This window comes from Aotus nancymaae, unplaced genomic scaffold (genome assembly GCF_030222135.1).
Source record: "Aotus nancymaae isolate 86718 unplaced genomic scaffold, 86718_ANA_hifiasm-v0.15.2.pri h1tg000043l, whole genome shotgun sequence".
NCBI lineage: Eukaryota > Metazoa > Chordata > Mammalia > Primates > Aotidae > Aotus > Aotus nancymaae.
Window position 1 is genome coordinate 2,380,274 of NW_026988457.1, and position 17,955 is coordinate 2,398,228.

At 35.9% G+C, this 17,955-nt stretch overlaps 1 protein-coding gene and 1 non-coding gene across 4 annotated transcripts in view; one reads left to right on the forward strand and one right to left on the reverse strand.

The window, feature by feature from the left end:
- Window positions 1-17,955, reverse strand: part of KATNAL1 (katanin catalytic subunit A1 like 1) — a 106,495-nt gene that overhangs the window by 70,087 nt on the left and 18,453 nt on the right. For all 3 annotated transcript variants that reach the window (XM_012474138.2, XM_012474140.3, XM_064361728.1), the window contains 2 exons: window positions 10,036-10,211; window positions 6,520-6,680 (listed from right to left, as the gene is read on the reverse strand). In XM_012474138.2, the coding sequence (XP_012329561.1) occupies window positions 6,520-6,680; window positions 10,036-10,197 (323 nt within the window). In that variant the 5' untranslated portion in view covers window positions 10,198-10,211. Of the gene's footprint in view, window positions 1-6,519; window positions 6,681-10,035; window positions 10,212-17,955 lie in introns of those variants that run through there.
- Window positions 8,504-8,606, forward strand: LOC135268827 (U6 spliceosomal RNA). The gene has a single exon (XR_010337163.1). It is a non-coding gene; the product is annotated as a U6 spliceosomal RNA (small nuclear RNA).

The window sequence follows — 17,955 nt, forward strand, 5'->3', positions numbered from 1 at the left end:
TAGCACTCACTTTCCTGGCTCCCTTTTTTAGCAAGACTCATTGAGGGAATTGTACATACTCTTATCTTCTGCTCCTCTCTTTGCATTCTATGAACCCACTCCATCATTCTCTACCATTCCACCAAAACTGTGCATCAAGACCACCAGTGAGCTCCTGCTGCTAAACCCATGCCAATTCTCAATCCTTATCCTATCTGACCTAGATGCATTTGATAAAGTAAATTAGAATCTTTAATTAAGCCTCAGTGTCTTCTTCTAAAAAACAGGGATGATAATAATAGTATCTATTTTAAGATTGGTTATGAAGATTTAAAAAGAAATAAACCAGGTAAAAGCACAAAACCTGGTTCACAGTTAAGAACTCACCAAATGTCAGTTATTAGCGTGTTTAATCAGCCCTGCTACCTACATTCTACTCAGTCTAAAAATAGAGTCCATCCCATACTCCAGAAACAGAATTTTAGAAGATAATATAACTCCAGAATTTTAAGAAAATGACTATAATCTCAATCTGCAATAGTATTAGGCAAATAACCTATTCCATCATATAAAGAATGACCTTAAAATTTCTGTGTCATTAGTTGTGATGATTCTGAAATAACTACATTAACCCCAGTCTCTCTCAGAGTCTGGCTCTCATTTCTAACTCTTTTTCAACAGCTTGATTTAGATATCATCTGCTCCAATTTTTCTCTCATTATCTGTATCTCATTAATCACCAAATCCAGTCCATTCTTCCTCAGTAACAACTCTCACACCATCTACAAAATCATAAGCCGAAGAGAGCAGGGAACATGTCTGTTTCTGCATCCACCATATGTGGGACAGCAACAGGCACAGTACTATACATATAATAGATGCCAGCATCCTACAAAGCAATCTCATTTCAATAAACATTTTACAGAAGGGAAAATGAGGTATGGAGAAAGGAACTTGTAGATCACTCAATCAGTAGTGGAACTGATACAAAAACTTGCTCCCCAACCTTCTAATCACAGGAAAATAACTGAGCCAGAGCCTGGGTGAAATACCTGTAATGCATGAATGATAGTTGATTCTCTATCAGTACTTGACTTTGACCTTAATTGATCTTTTTCACTGCAAATTGGGATGAAAACTACTGCCAGTTACTTAATCTGAGTACCCAAAGAAACATAAGACAACAACTTTAATTCCAAGTCAGTAAGAATTTACTCTTTGCTGAAATTCTACAGAATAGCCCTAAATTGATCAAAAAAAATCAATCTTCCTATCTATATGTATACAGAAACATATTATACCATTCTTCTTGGTTCTTGATGAAATAACATTAAAAGACCTATTAGAGTTTTCGTGCACGTATAGAGAAGAAGTAAAATGATTAATTTCAGGTTTGCATGTCCTATTCTTACTGCTACCTCTTCCAAAAGATGTAACTTTGAAAGACCTACCACTTGGAATTGGTACTATATAGGTATTAAAAAGAACAGCATGGAGAGTCCTCAAAAAATTAAACAGAACTACCTCATGATATAGCAATCTCACTTCAGAGCATACATCCAAAGAAAATCTGTATGTCAGATCTCTGCACTCTCATGTTCATTTCAGCATTAGTAGTAATAAGATACGGAAACAAACTAAACATCCATTGACAGATGAATGGATAAAGAAAATGTGGTGTGCATATATGTTGCGGGCAGGGTGTGTACATACACACACACAAACACACACACACACCCCGAGGAATATTATTCAGCCTTAAAGAGAAGGAAATTCTACCATTTCCTTGTGACAAGTGAAATAAGCCAGATGCAGAAAGACAAATAGTACATGATCTGACTGTGTTAGTATGTTTGTTTTCTTTTCTTTTCTTTTCTTTTTTACATTGCTATAAAGAAATACCTGAGGTTGGATAATTTATAAAAAGAGGTTTACTTAGCTCATGGTTCTGCAGGCTGAACAAGCACGACACAACATCTGTTCAGCTTATGGTGAAACCTCAGGAAGCTTACGATCATGGCTGAAGGCAAAGGGGGAAGACAGTAAGCCAGCATATCACATAGCAAAAGAGTGAGCAAGAGGAGTTGTGGGGGGCAGTGCTACACTCTTTTAAACAATCAGATCTCATGTGAACTGAGTAAGAACTCATTCACTGCCAAGGAAATGGCACTAAGTCATTCATGAGGAATCTGCCCCCATGACCCTGCATCTCCCACCAGGCCCCATCTCCAAGAATGGAGGTTACATTTCAACATGAGATTTAAATGGGACAAACATCCAAACCATATTACTCACTTAAATGTGGAATCTAAAAGAGTCAAATTCATAGAAAGAGAGTAGAGTGGTGATTAGCAGGGGCTAGGAGAGAAGAAAATGGGGTTATATTGGTCAAAGGGTACATAATTTCAGTCACGAAGGGTAAGTTCTGGATATCTGACGTACAAGGTGACTACAGTTAACAACACTGTAAACTTGAATCTGCTAAGAGGGTAGATCTTAAGTGTTCTCACCACAAAATGAAAAAGAAAAAAGAAAAAAATGATAAACTACATGAGGTAATGGATATGCTACTTAGCTTATTGTGATAAATATTTCAAAATACATATATATCAAATAATCTACCTGTGTACCTTAAATACGTACAATTTTTAATTGTCAATTATACCTTAATGAAGCTGGGGGAAAAAAGGACCTACCACATTTATTTTTTAAGCTAAATAAAGAATAGCTTATTGCATATACACCATGTTAATACTGCTGCAATATAGAAAATACTAGTTTCATGGCTTCAGTTTATCACTGGAAGAAACCAACTCATTAAAGAAAATGTAGTTAACCATTTCATTAATACAAGAAACATTTTAACTTAGGACACTAAGAATGAGCTAGAGACTTCATCTCTTTGGAGTTTAATTCTAAAATTGCCAATACCTATCATCATGATCCAACTTTTTGTAGCCCAGTTTCCTCACATTTAAGGCAATGAATCAAAATTTTAAACTATTATTTTGATGTATCCAAGCAGCTGCTGGTGATTTAAAATTTAATTATGATGAAACTCAGCAGATGCATGACACAGAAGTAGAACTTCAAACAATGTGGCAAAACCAGTGATGGAAAACCACAGTACACAGATTACCTTGGTATGCAGCAATAGGGATGGAGAAGTGTGTGTTAAAAGTCAATGAAGTGAAAAGAACAGAACCATAAACAGGGCTACCAAATTAGTGGCTAATGCCAAACACACCAGAAACATCTCTGAAATGCTTTGCATAAAACAAGGTAAATTACAAGGTGACAGATGGCAAAAAAAGAAAAAACTAAACAAGATAAAATAAGTATTATATTTTCCTATTGACTTAAATTGTAATTTCAGTGTGGTGCTCACATGGAAAGTTCTTTTTAGTTACCCTTAAAATATCAATATTTCATTAAGCATTTTCAGTTTCTTTATTCTCCCACCACTGCTAAGAATGTTAACAAGTAGGTAATACCAGGATATACAAATGTGTATCAAAATATACCCATAATATATCCACTGAGTATATATATAAAAGTAATATAGCAGAGTGTATACAAATAAGACTCCTGAATATGAAGAGATCTGGTTTCAAATCCTGGCTCTGCCACTTTCTTATTCAGATGACTCTGGAGAAATTACAAACTATAAGTTTCAGTTTCCTCACTGTAAATGGGGCTCATAATAACAAATTAGCAATGATAATATGGATACACAATAACAGTACCTAAACTTCATGGGATCACTTGAGTTTTAAATAAAATAATGCTTATAACATATACAGTAAGTGATTAATAATTATTAGCTATCATCCTTTCCGTAAAAATAATCACCAACTGCTTATGACTTGGACATTTAAAAAGCCACATCCTCTCGTCATAGTTATCGAAATGTTTCAGGAAACTAAAGAATTAGTAAAATCTGCAAGGAGAAAAAAAATGACTTGTGTTTTATGACTGAGGCTATCATTTTTAATTGTTATTCTTGATATTTCTCTAAAAGAATGTTGTATTCCTTTATTTCAGAGATGACCATTAATTTTAATTATTTATTACATGCCAGTTACTGTCTTAAATTTTTTTATTCAATTCCATGAAGTAGAGATCCCCATTTTACAGATAGTGAAACTAATGTTTAGAGAGGTTAAATCGCTAGCTCAAGGTCATAAAGCAAGTAGATTTCAGAAACAGAATTGACAATCTCATCAACTCAAGTCAAATGTGTTTTCATTAAACCAAGAATATCCAATGACTTATATCTACCATTCACTATCACTAGGTGAAAATCTTATTATATTTGTTTTACACGACCTGGAGAAGAAAAAAAGTTTATGAAACAAGAAACATATTATACAACTGTAACCTTCCATAACCTTTAAGTCTAAATTTGCAATCTGAATATTTATTTTATCAGCCCTTACATACATTCTGTGCCATGAAGCAGCATAATAGTTCATTAACATTTGCTTTACACTGTTAATTGATGAAGAACCCACTGTTTTTGCTTACATAAAAAATTTACTCATAAAGTTTTAAACTATTAATCCCATGCTATTACTCAATGTATTATACTTCCTTCTCTAGTAGAACCTTGTAGAGTTATTAGGTGTTTTCTTATTGTTGTTAATGATATACATAGGAATGAAAATCTTTTTTCCAGACAATATGCAATCTGAGATTTGCTTTTATTCAGGGTTTCTGATACACAAGGAAAAAAAACACACACACATACAATGGCTATGCACAAAGAAAACTTTTTTAAAAATTTAGTAGAGAGAAAGGAGAATCAGTGAAATACATTCTGGTCCATTCATCTTTCACTTTCATTTAGAAAAAGGATTTAAAAACAAGTAGAAGAATAAGTTAGATCTATGTTATGAATAGTTAAGAAAGGACAAAGAAAAGAAAAAACTGGACTAGTGTTATTCTAGTAATGTTTAGAGATTAGCAGTCATCAATGGGAAAATGTCATCTACAATTTTTTTTATTCAGTTTGAGCCATCAATATTAGTTATTATCTGTGGACAATGCTGTTTGAAATGCATCATGGTGCTCTAGCAATTCAGAACATATATTCCTATATTTAAAGGTATTGTCAGCTTTTAGCTTTAAACTAGAAGTATATTTTAGAATTAATGACTTTCAGTAAAAAACAAGGTATTTCATTATATGTACATACAGGAAAATTTCAAGTTCTAGTAGATTAAAATGCCATTCTTTCAGTATTTATCTTGGAACTTCCAGGGTAACAATGATATGACTCTTAAAACACTGCCTTTTGAGGGACATGGGTCACTTTAGTATAAAACACCTGAAGATGGTTATATCAGAGGAAAAATACATTGATACATTGTTGTAGACCTTAAAAAAGAATTCTCATCTACTATTTTCACACTGAAAAATTACAAAATTATCTGTAATTAAATGGAAAAAAACCAAAGGAATAGATTAACCACTTCTCATAGTTCTTAAAATGTTTTTAGAAAATTTCAACAGATGATTACAGCTACTGACAAAAGGAAAACTTATTTTTTATGGTGCAATACTCTGGCCATGGTACCACTTCACAATAAAGTGGACAGAAAGCCAGAAAAACCTAAATTCACATCCTGATTTACCATGATTAGGATCTCCTAGGTTTCAGTTTTCTCACTTGTGAAACTAATGGAGTTAACTCATTTAATGTTGGTTAAATGCCAACTATGTGCCAAACCCTGTGTTAGCAATGGAAGTTTATTACTTAATTTTTGTTTTAAGTAAATGAAACCATGGTCCTTGTCGTTGCAAATCTTGTGAAGAGACAAATAAATGCAACATGATAACCACTATGAACAAACTACTATGTCTGGGCAAATCAAAAAAGACTGCAGAGGGGATAGTCAGTTGAGACGAGACTTGAATGAATATGAGTTGCTAAGAGATGGGGACTACAGATATTTCTTGAAGAAAGAAGACACAGCACAGACAAGATGACAAAGACAAAAAGAGAGAGGTTTACCGTAAAGGATGCACAGCCTGGGATTAGAGAAAACTGGTGGGAGATGCCACACTGAGGAATCTGACCTTTAAGCAGTAAGCCACTTAAACATTATCGGTAAGGTTCCTCCTATACTAAAACTCTGGAAATTGGCTGTAGACCCAACCAGGTAAATTCAATTTCTCCACCACTTCATTTGAAGTTGTTAAGAGTCTCTTCAAGCAAAAAAGCAAAACTATTCAAATTTTGTTGCTGCCATTATGAAATCTAAAAGACCTCTCTTAACTGATAAATTTTAGGACCAGCAATAAACTTCTATTGTTATTAGAATCATAAAGCATTCTAAAAGCACAAGATATGTAACAAGTCAATTACTTCTGTACTTTATCAAATACAAAACTGTAAACCTATAAATGTCAATATTAAAAACAGATATTGAATTTACATGTCCCCAAAAATGTTTTTTCATACTTTGTTCAAAGCAAGCTTCATTGTGAACATCAATTAACTAGAAGCACCTAAAGAGAATATAAAGCCCTATTTACCTGTGTTCTGCAGGAACAGGGGGTGGCCACACAGCAGGATCTCTAAATGGTTCATCTTGACAGGACACAGGGAAATCTGGAGGCTTGTCGATTTTAAAACTTTCTAAAGTGCTGACAATACTTTTAACTTGTTCATATTCTTCCAATAATTCCTGTCGAACCTTAAAAAAAATAGGCTTTATGCTAGAAACTGTTTAAAGACTTCATAAATTGTAAATAATAAATTGCTATAGAGTGCATGTTTTCTTAAGGTCAAAGTATGAAAAATGAATCATTAAAACATTCAAAAACACAAAGAATTATTTCAAGTAATACAGAAAGAAGGGAAGAAATTGGTTTGAAAAAACATAATTCTATACATTTTAATAAGGAAAGTAGTTACATATCTTTCATAATGGAATTCCATTTCTACAAAAGAATGTGATCATTAATACAATTGAAAATAAGCAACTAAGTAGGTGACAAGTTAACCATTCCCAGAAATCTAAAATATTGTGCTAAATATTTTAATATATTTGTAAATAGATTTGAAAAAATTGTAAGCCAAAATTTTCAACACCACTTCCTATTCCCAGTATCACTAAATATAAAATGTCTGTCATGAGTGTCTGAAAGTTAGAAGTGGTATAATACTATGAATTACAAACTTCCAGGTTTGTTTTGTATTCTTTTGAGACAGAGTCTTGCTCTATTGCCATGCTGGAGTGCAGTGGCACAATCTCAGGACACTGCAACCTCCGCCTCCTGGGTTCAAGCGGTTCTCCTGCCTCAGCCTCCCAAGTAGCTGAGATTATAGGTGCATGCCACCACGCCCAGCTAATTTTTATATTTTTAGTAGAGACAGGGTTTCACCATATTGGCCAGGATGGTCTCGATCTCCAGACCTTGTGATCTGCCTGCCTTGGCCTCCCAAAGTGGTGGGATTACAGGTATGAGCCACTGCACCCCAGTTTTTATTTAAATTCTCCTTCACCTGAAATCTGAATCATTTTGGCCTTATTTAAATTATTTCAAGTTTTGAATAAAGCTTATTTTTATATCAAAGACAAAATTTTTCCTGTCTTTAAAAAACTTAACTGAGCACATATTAGGAGGAAATTCTTGTGTTTTCACACTTTGAGCCCAAACTAATTTTCAAAAGCAAGCAGATAAATATTAAAAATTACATTCAAGACCAGTCTGGGGAAACAAAAATATTAGCCCAGGCATAACAGCACGAGGCTGTAGTTCTAGCTGCTCAGGAGGCTGAGGCAGAAAAATCACTTGAGCCTGGGAGTTTGAAGCTATAGTGAGCTATGATCACACTATTGCACTCCAGCCTGGGCAACAGAGCAAGACTCCATATCAAAAACAAAAAAAGAAAATTACATTTATAAAATCATTTTAACAAACAATTCTGGTTTTTTTAAACCAGAAAGTACATTTTACTGTCAAGCAGAGTGTAAGAAAGTTTCTCTTATCATTATACTGAGTAATATATTAAAAGGAACATATGAAAGAGTTACAGATCCAAAGAAAAAGCTAGGTAAAATTCAATTGCTAATACATAAAATTACACTATACTGGGATATGCTATACTGGAAGAAATGTAATTTCAGAACCCAATGGAAAGAAGCATAGTAGAAATATCTGAGTAGAAACGGTCACTATTTAACATACACAATTAGAAATATATCAAAAATATTTCCATAACAGATTAATGAAACACCCCGCCTGTGGCTAATGGGAAAGATAGAAGAAAACAACTAAAATTTTCAACCTGAGTTAGAGTAAGTATATTGTTCTCAATGAACATAATTTGGTAACATTTAATTACGAAAATAAGCCAAATTTACCCTCAAAACTTAGGAAAACACCAATTTCTGACTAATGGAAAAATGAGACAAAACACTTGAAAGGCATTAGTACATAAAATGGAAACATCAAAGAAACACTTGACTTTGTACTTTTAAGTTTTAAAAGATTTTAATTTTAAAAGTGGGGAGTGTTTGCATTGGCAGCACACATACTGAAACTGGAATAACAGAGAAGATCAGCACGTCCCCTGTGCAGGACGCACACACACTCCTGAAGTGTTCTGTATTTTTTTACTTAATGTTTTCTAAAAAGGCTGTTACATTATTTTAGTATAACAGGTGAAAAATACAAGCTTAAATAATAAGCCCTTATAAAAACAAAAGGCAATTTTGTTTAACTAAACATCACTGAAGACAGACAGATGATTTATTTATTTCCTTAAAGATATATTGTTTATAAGTATGATAAGCAAAAATTCTTTTTTAAAAGTTACAATTAATTTGGAACCGGGGAAGCAAAGCAAGAACTACGCTAAAAATACTGATCAATTAAAACATTAAATTTAAATTAAACTTAAAGAACAGTAAGTGGGGAAATTAAAATTCAAGTTTTTATTAACTAGCTTATTAAATAAGCAAATTATATAGTCAAAAGACAGCAAATACAGTAATGTTTTTTATTAGATTATTGACTCATTTGCATTTTTAAGGAGTCTTTCAGAAGAGGAGTTTTGTAAAATGGGTCAAAACAACATGTAAAAATGAAAGGGAAAAGCGCAAGTATGAATACTTTATTTCAGGTTCAGCACGGTGGCTCACACATATAATACCAGTGCTTTAAGAGGCCAAGGCAGGAGGACCACTTGAAGTCAGGAGTTTGAGACCACCCTGGGCAACACAGCAAGAGCCAGTCCTTACAAAAAACTTAAAAATTAGCTGGGCATGGTGGTGTGCACCTGTAGCCCTATCTACTTAGGAAGCTGTGGTGGGAGGATCACTTGAGCCCAGGAGTTTGAGGCTGCAGTGAACTGTAATGGCGCCAATGCACTCCAGCCTGGGTGACAGAGCAAAACCCTGTCTCTTAAAAAAAAAAAAAAAGAAAGAAAGAAAGAATAGCCAGGCACGGTGGCTCATGCATGTAATCCTAGCACTTTGGGAGGCTGAGGCAGGCGGATCACAAGGTCAGGAGTTCGAGACCAGCCTGGGCAACACGGTGAAAGCCCATCTCTACTAAAATACAAAAAATTAGAGGGCCGTGGTGGCAGATGTCTGTAATCCTAGCTAGTCAGGGGACTGAGGCAGGAGAATCACTTGAACCTGGGCAGCAGAGGTTGCAGTGAGCCAAGACTGTGCCACTGCACTCCAACCTGAGCAACAGAGCAAGACTCCGTCTCCAAAAACATAAAAGAATGAATGGAATACTTTATTTCAAATGTCTGTAGTCACACAATTAGGTAACTAATTAGGAAAAGAGAAAAAAGTAAAAGTAGATTCAATTAGAATTAAATATCTTCAAAATATACCTCATGGAATATATGATCACAAAAACAAAACATTAGGTAAGATACTAGTAAATTATTCAAGAATATATTTTAAATATATTTCAGTATTCAGATAAATAGAAAATATTTCCATCTCAAACTCATTTTCCAACTCTAATCTCTCCAGTATAATAGGGTACTGCTTTCCTAACACATCTAATACTTTAATATCATCTTACCTGTTGCCATTTGCCTTTGATAGCTGGATCTCTTACTGACTGGCAATGTCTCTGAATCTGTTGTATCACCCCCTGGTAATACACCATTGATGAGTCATAATTTCCAAGAAGGGCATATTCTCTTCCTTTCTTTGCATTATCACAAATCTCAGCTAAATTCATCTTCTTTCAGAGACCTAAACATAAAATATAATGACTTTTTAAAAAATTTCAGCACTGACTTTAAAACATTTATTATTCTTTAAAATGTTTAAAACTACTCTTTTTTTGAGACAGAGTCTCACTTTGTTGCCCAGGCTGGAGTGCAGTGGCATGATCTTGACTCACTGCAACCTCCACCTCCCAGGTTCAAGTGATTCTTGAGTAGCTGGGACTACAGGGATGTACCATCACGTCCAGCTAATTTTTGTATATTTAGTAGAAACAGGGGTTTCACTGTGTTGGCCAGGCTGGTCTCGAACTCCTGACCTTGGGCAGTACACCTACCTCAGCCTCCCAAAGTGCTGGGATTACAGGCATGAGCCACCGTGCCCAGCGTGGAGCTACTTTGAAAGCCAAGAGTTAACTTTCATTCTTTGAGGTTATCTGAATGCATCTTATAATACTAAACAAAATTTTCAAATTTGGAAGTATAAAGGAGATTACAAAAGAACATCCATGGAAATAATAGGAAGAGACATTACATAGCTCTGAACTACTGATTTACTTATAGGTACATAAAATTGGACCCTAGTTTTCTTTATTCCTTTATAATTACCATAGACTGCAATAATAGATGAACTTGTTTTGCTTTATTCAATTTATTCTTGACAACATAAAAATAAATATATATATCACATAAATATAGGAATGTTACATTTTCCACTGAAGTCAGTTGAAACTAAAAATTAGTTCTCACTAAAATTGCTTGGCTCAAGAAAAAAAGTTTTACTTAAAGAACACATTTTAAAGGAACAGTCTATAGTTGTCCATATACCATTTATACTCATGTAATTGCCTCATAAACTTAAATCTAAGCAAACACCTATAAATTAAACTATAGGAACCCCAGCTTGTAATCTTCTAAGACCCTGTCATTCTCTATAACTCTTTGGCCATGCAAATAACTACCATTATTTTCCTTTCTATAAGATGTTAGTTAGAACACCCTCTAAATATCTGGCTTCCACCAAAGCTCCAGTCCAGTAATTCTGGCTTTTCTTCCAGGCTTTCCAAAGGTCTCCTAGAAACATCCAAGGCTTCTATGCAAAGACACTTTCCTCCCAAGACTAAAAAGAATCAGAAGTCCAGAGATACAGGAGAATGGTATCCCAAGAAAGAGTCCAAACTACCTTCTTATTTCCAGGTACAGTAAACCAATGAATACATATAGAGGAGAAAAACAAAATACTTCTCTACGCCTTGCTCAGGGAATTAAACTTTGGTTTGGGGAGCCTGACTTTCCCTCTCTTGACTCTCAATCTCTTATCTATTCTTCAGGGGCTCAAAAATTCTTCCTGGAAATTAACCACAACTAGTTCTAGGCATTTCAATGGACTGCAACACATTCTTGAAAATAAATGTTTCTTTATGTGTTTGGCATGTTATTTGCCCATTATAGGGTCCCTGAAGGCAGAGTTATATCACTTGAGAATCACACTGCAGCAAACAGTAAACTACTGATGTGGTTTGGCTCTGTGTCCCCACCCAAATCTTACCTTGAATTGTAGTAATTCCCACGTGTCAAGGGCGGGACCAGGTGGTGGTAAATGGATCATGGGGGCAGTTTCCTCCATGCTGTTCTTGTGATAATGAGTAAGTCTCATAAGATCTGATGGTTTTATAAGCATCTGGTATTCCCCCTGCTGGCATGCATTCTCTCTCCTGCTGCCCTGTGAAGAGGTGCTTCCACCATGATTCTAAGTTTCCTGAGGCCTCCCCAGCCATGCAGAACTGTGATTCAGTTAAATCTCTTTTCTTTATAAATTACCCAGTCTCAGGTTTTTCATTATAGCAGTGTTAGAAAGGACTAATACAGATTAGTACCAGGAGTGGGGTGCTGCTAGAAGGATACCTGAAAATGTGTAAGTGATTTTGGAACTGAGTAACAGGCAGAGGCTGGAACAGTTTGGAGGGCTCAGAAGAACACAGAAAAATGTGGGAAAGTTGGAACTTCCTAGGGACTTGTTGAATGGCTTTGACCAAAATGGTAATAGTGATACGGACAATACAAGCTGAGTTGGTCTTAGATGAAGATGAGGAACTTGTTGGGAACTTGAATAAACATGATCCTTGCTATGCTTTGGCAAAGAAACTGGCAGCATTTTGTCCCTGCTCTAGAGATCTGTGGAACTTTGAACTTGAGAGAGATGATTTATGGTATCTGGCAGAAGAAATTTCTAAGCAGCAAAGCCTTCAAGAGGTGATTTGGGGGGTGCTCTTAAAAGCACTCAGTTTTATGCATTCACAAAGATACAGTTTAGGATTGGAATTTATATTTAAAAGGGAAGCAGCACATAAAGGTTTGAAAAATGTGTAGCCTGACAATGAAATAGAAAAGACAAATCCATTTTCTGGGAAGAAATTCAAGCCAGCCACAGAATTTACATAAGTGACAAAGAATCAAAAGCTCATCACCAAGACAATGGGGAAAATGCCTCTAGGACATGTCAGGGATGTTTGGCAGCCCCTCCCATCATAAGCCCAGAGGCCTAGGAGAGAAAAATGGGTTTCCTGGACTGGGTCCAGGGCCCCCCTGCTATATGCAGCCTTGGGACTTGCTGCCCTGCACCTAGCCGCTCCAGCCATGGCTAAAAGGGGCCAAGGTACTGCTCAGGCCATGGCTTTAGAAGATCCAAGTCCAAAGCCTTGGCAGCCTCCACATGGTCTTGGGCCTGCAGGTGCATAGAAGATGAGAAATGAGGTTTGGGAACCACCACCTAGATTTCAGAGGATGCATGGAAATGCCTGGATGTCCAGGCAAAAGTCTGCTGCAGGGGCAGGACCCTCATGGAGAACCTCTCCTGGGGAAGTACAGAAGGGAAATGTGTGGTTGGAGCTCATAAGTCCTGTGAGAAGAGGGCCAACATACTCCAGACCCCAGAATGGTATATTCACTGATAGCTTGCACCATGCATCTGGAAAAGCCATAGGCACTCAAGGCCAGCCATGAAAGCAGCCAGAAGGTGGGGATGTACCCTGCAAAGCCATAGGGGTGGAGCTGCCCAAGGCCATGGAAACCTACCTCTTATATCAGTGTGACCTGTATGTCAGACATGGAGTCAAAGGAAATAATTTTGGAACTTTAAGACTTTATGACTGCCCTATTGGACTTCAGACTTGGGTCCTATAGCCCCTTTGTTTTAGCCAATTTCTCCCATTGGGAACAGGTGTATTTGCCCAGTGCCTGTACTTCCATTATATGTAGAAAGCAACCCACATACTTTTGATTTTACAGGCTCATAGGTGGAAGGAACTTGCCTTGTCTCAGATGAGACTTTGGACTCGGACTTTTGAGTTAATGCTGGAATTAGTTAAGACTTTAGGGGACTGCTGGAAAGGCATAATTGTGTTTTTTAATGTTGAGGACATGAGATTTGGGAAGGGCCAGGGGCAGAATGATATGGTTTGTCTCCATGTCCCCACCCAAATCTCACCTTGAATTGTAATAATCACATGTCAAGGGCAGGAGCAGGTAGAGGTGACTGGATCATGGAAGTGGTTCCCCCATGCTGTTCTAATGATAATGAGTGAGTCTCATGAAATCTGATGTTTCTGTAAGCATCCGGCATTTCCCCTGTTGGCATTCATTCTCTCTCTTGCCGCCCTGTGAAGAGGTGCCTTCTGCCATAATTTTAAGTTTCCTGAGGCCTCCCCAACCATGCAGAACTATGAGTCACTTAAACCTCCTTTCTTTATAAATTACCTAGTCTCCATTATTTCTTCACAGCAGCATGAGAATGAACCAATACAACTACTTTTACCCAGTAACAAATTTCAATGTCCAGTGGATCTATCCACAGAATACAGGACAACCACGCAAAGTCTCATCTTCAAATTTAGAACATTAACACAAAACGATATGGTCTTATTATAATGAGTAATATGTAATTAATAAATCCAGCAGAAACAAAGATGCTCTATAAATTATTTCCCTTTAAAGTCATTGTGAAACAAAACCTTAATTCTGCTCACAAATATAGACACAAAACTATGAAAGATAAAAATATCTTGCCGGGCGCGGTGGCTCATGCCTGTAATCCCAGCACTTTGGGAGGCCAAGGCAGGTGGATCACGAGGTCAAGAGATCGAGACCATCCTGGTCAACATGGTGAAACCCCGTCTCTACTAAAATACAAAAAATTAGGTGGGCATGGTGGCGTGTGCCTGTAATCCCAGCTACTCAGGAGGCTGAGGCAGGAGAATTGCCTGAACCCAGGAGGCGGAGGTTGCGGTGAGCCAAGATCGCGCCATTGCACTCCAGCCTGGGTAACAAGAGCGAAACTCCGTCTCAAAAAAAAAAAAAAAAAAAAAAAAAAAAATCTTGATATAAAGTAGAAGTTGGCAAATTTGTCCTGTACAAGTAAATATTTTAGGCTTTGAGGATTAACAAATGAAATGAAGGATATTACATAACTACTTATATAATGAGACAAAAAATGTCCATAATTCTTATTGATGCAATTCAAAATATTATAGAAACAATAACAGAGTACAACTTTTTATAAGACAGGTTGACTAAGAAGAATGATTTTTGGAGACAATACTTCACTTAGTTGGCATTCAAAGTTAGTGTTCCCTATCACCAAAATCAATCACAAATGTTCATACATTCTAATGTTTACCTTGAATACAACAAATTTCACGTTTGAAAATGTATTTTTTCAAAAGTACCAGTTAGGTGCTACCGCAAACTGATAGTAAACCACAAGTAAATGATTTCAATTCAGCATAATCATTGTTTAGAAACGATTAGCTTTTGATTCCTTGTTACTTAGCGAATTTCTGTGGCTGGCTTGAATTTCTCCCCATAATGACTCATTATAATAAGACCATATTGTTTTGTGTTAACATTTTAAATTTGAAGATGAGATTTTACATGGTTGTCCTGTGGATACAGGATAGATCCAATGGACACTGAAATTTGTTACTGTGTAAAAGTCATTGTAAAGAATTTACTCTTCTCTTAGTATTTACCTTTTAGCGTGTAATTAATTGCAAATTAATCATTCCAATTAAAGGTTAGGTAAAAAGTGCCTCAACGGTACAGTTAAATGGAAATTTCCTTTGTACTTGCATCAAGTTCTAAGAAATGTTGCTGAAACTGTAGTTTGAACTCAGAAAACATACCTATTGCAATAGTGGGTAGGAATACAGACCTTATTTGTTTGTTTTATTATGACAGCATGGAAAGCTATATAAAATGACTTCATATTACTTGTGATTCAAAGAACAGTAGTTGTCATTGAAACAACTTTACTGCAGTATTAATTTTGATATAAGAACTGTTTTATCTTGTAATTTCAGGTTGAATTCATTAAGAAATACTATTGAGTCTGCAACACAAATTGATTTCTAAAGTCATTCAGCGTTCAATAACAGTGATTGACAGCAGTTTCTCACATTCAGAAAAATTCAAATCTCACTTCTAAATTCAAAAGTTTGCAATAAAACCTTACAACTATTAAGTCATCAAACTGCTGTACAGCAGGGAAGTGAGATTATTCAGGCTCTATTTCTAACAAAAATTCCTGGAACTGACAACAGCTAAGTCCACAAGAGCAAATGTTGACACTACTGGTTCGATATTACATGATAGATTCAGATATTCTCTGCAAAATAACTGCTAAGAAATAAAGTAAGTAACAATAGACTAAACATCTTACACTTTCACAGCTTTATCAATTTGTCCACCTGAGTTTTTTTCTATTCTACAGAAATCTTTACCACCATCAGTTATTATACATCTTAGCAGACTACACTTATTCAGGTTGTACACAGTGTTTTCTTAACTTTTGAAATATTCTCATCTGTAGTTATTCTACACATACTATTCATTAAGATTAATTATTTAATAACTTCAAACTCAGCCTTGACTTTCCAAATAAACAATTGAGCAGTACTGGTAACATCTGTCAACTTATCAAAAGCCAAGGAAAACCACTTGAAATCATTTGCCTTGTTTTTAAATTGATTACTGATATCCTCAATTCTTTGAGCAACTCTTCTTGCCAAAAGTCTAACAGTCTTAAGTTTACCTTCTCCAGACACAATTCTGTGTCTGCTGTAACCAAACACAATTTAGTTAATCCACTATTGGTAAATGACTTCCTTGCTTGGCTAACAAATGAGCCACTTGGAAGTTTACTCTGGGTGCAGCCTTAATTTTATTTTTAAATTTTGTGAAGAAATTCTACTAGAATAAGATATTAGTTTTTAAGTTTTCTCATTTTTCTGACCATTACTTTCCTGTGAGTTGGGAATACTGTGATGAATGCACAGTTTGGTAATCAACGTATACTGTGTTTAACACAGCTATAGTGTCACTGTATAATACAATGCCTTGTCATCTAATTCAATAATCCATGCTTCACTGTGCTTTAAAAGTGTAACGTTCCAAGTCTATTTTTTTCCATCTTTTCTTGTTTTGACATGATGTGGATGCATTGATAATAAAGTAAAATGTCACAGTACAGTGATATGCATGGCACTTAAAACAGTGATTACAGTTGAGAAATAGCAGTGCAAAAACTATGAGAATGCCACATGGTTTCTGTCACAACCCCTCAAATTTGCCAATCCAGCACAAAGCAGCCAGAGACAATATGTAAACAATAAGTGTGGTTGTGTTCCAATAAAACCTTATTTGTGGACAATGAAATCTGAATTTCATTTAATTTCCACATGTCACAAAATAGCATTCTTTTGATTTTTCTTCAACCTTATAAAAATGCAAAAATCATTCCTGATTTATGACCCATTCAAGAACAAGTGGCAAGCTGGATTTGGCCCCTGGACCGTAGTTCTCTGACTCTTGCTTTCAACCTCTATCTTAAAAATCTAGCAGGGGAAGCAAATTAAAACCAAAAGAAGTAGAACAATGTAAGAAAGTTAAGGTAAGAAATCAATAAAATAGAAAACAGCAAACAACAGAAAATTTCAATGTAGCCAAAAGCAGGTTCTTCACAAAGATCAATAAAATGAATAAACCTCTAGAATGATTGACCAGGAAAGGGAGGAAAAGAAGCGAGGTGCAGTGCTTCATGCCTGTAATCCCAGCACTTTGGGAGGCTGAGGCAGGTTGATCATGAGGTCAGGAGTTCGAGATCAGCCTGGCCAAGATGGTGAAACCCTGTCTTTACTAAAAATACAAAAATTAGTTGGGCATGGTAGCGAGCACCTGTAACCCCCACCTACTTGGGAGGCTGAGGCAGGAGAATCACTTGAATGCAGAAAGTGGAAGTTGCAGTGAGCCAAGATCGCACCAGGGCACCCTAGCCTGGGCAACAGAACAAGACTGCGCCTCAAAACACACACACACACACACACACACAATAAAAATAAAAATGAAGGAGGGCTATCACTACAAACCTTGGAGCTACTGAAAGACAAAAGAGGGCTTAAGGAAATGGGACAAATTCTATGATGGTTCCATACAAAGCTTGCCCAAGAAGAGATAGAGTACTTAATCTAAATAGTCCTATATCAATTAATGAAACTGAATACAGAAGAGGTAGAATTACTTCCAACTCTTCTTTTTCTTTTTGCCAGAGTTCTTTTGGCTATCCAACTCATATTTTAAAGCCAGTGTTAGCCTGACACCAAAATCAGACAAATATCAGAAAATTACCTATCAATATCCCTCACAAACATAGATACAAAAAAACTTTAAATTTTAGCTAATCAAATCCAGCAATATGTAAAATGGATACTGTATTATGA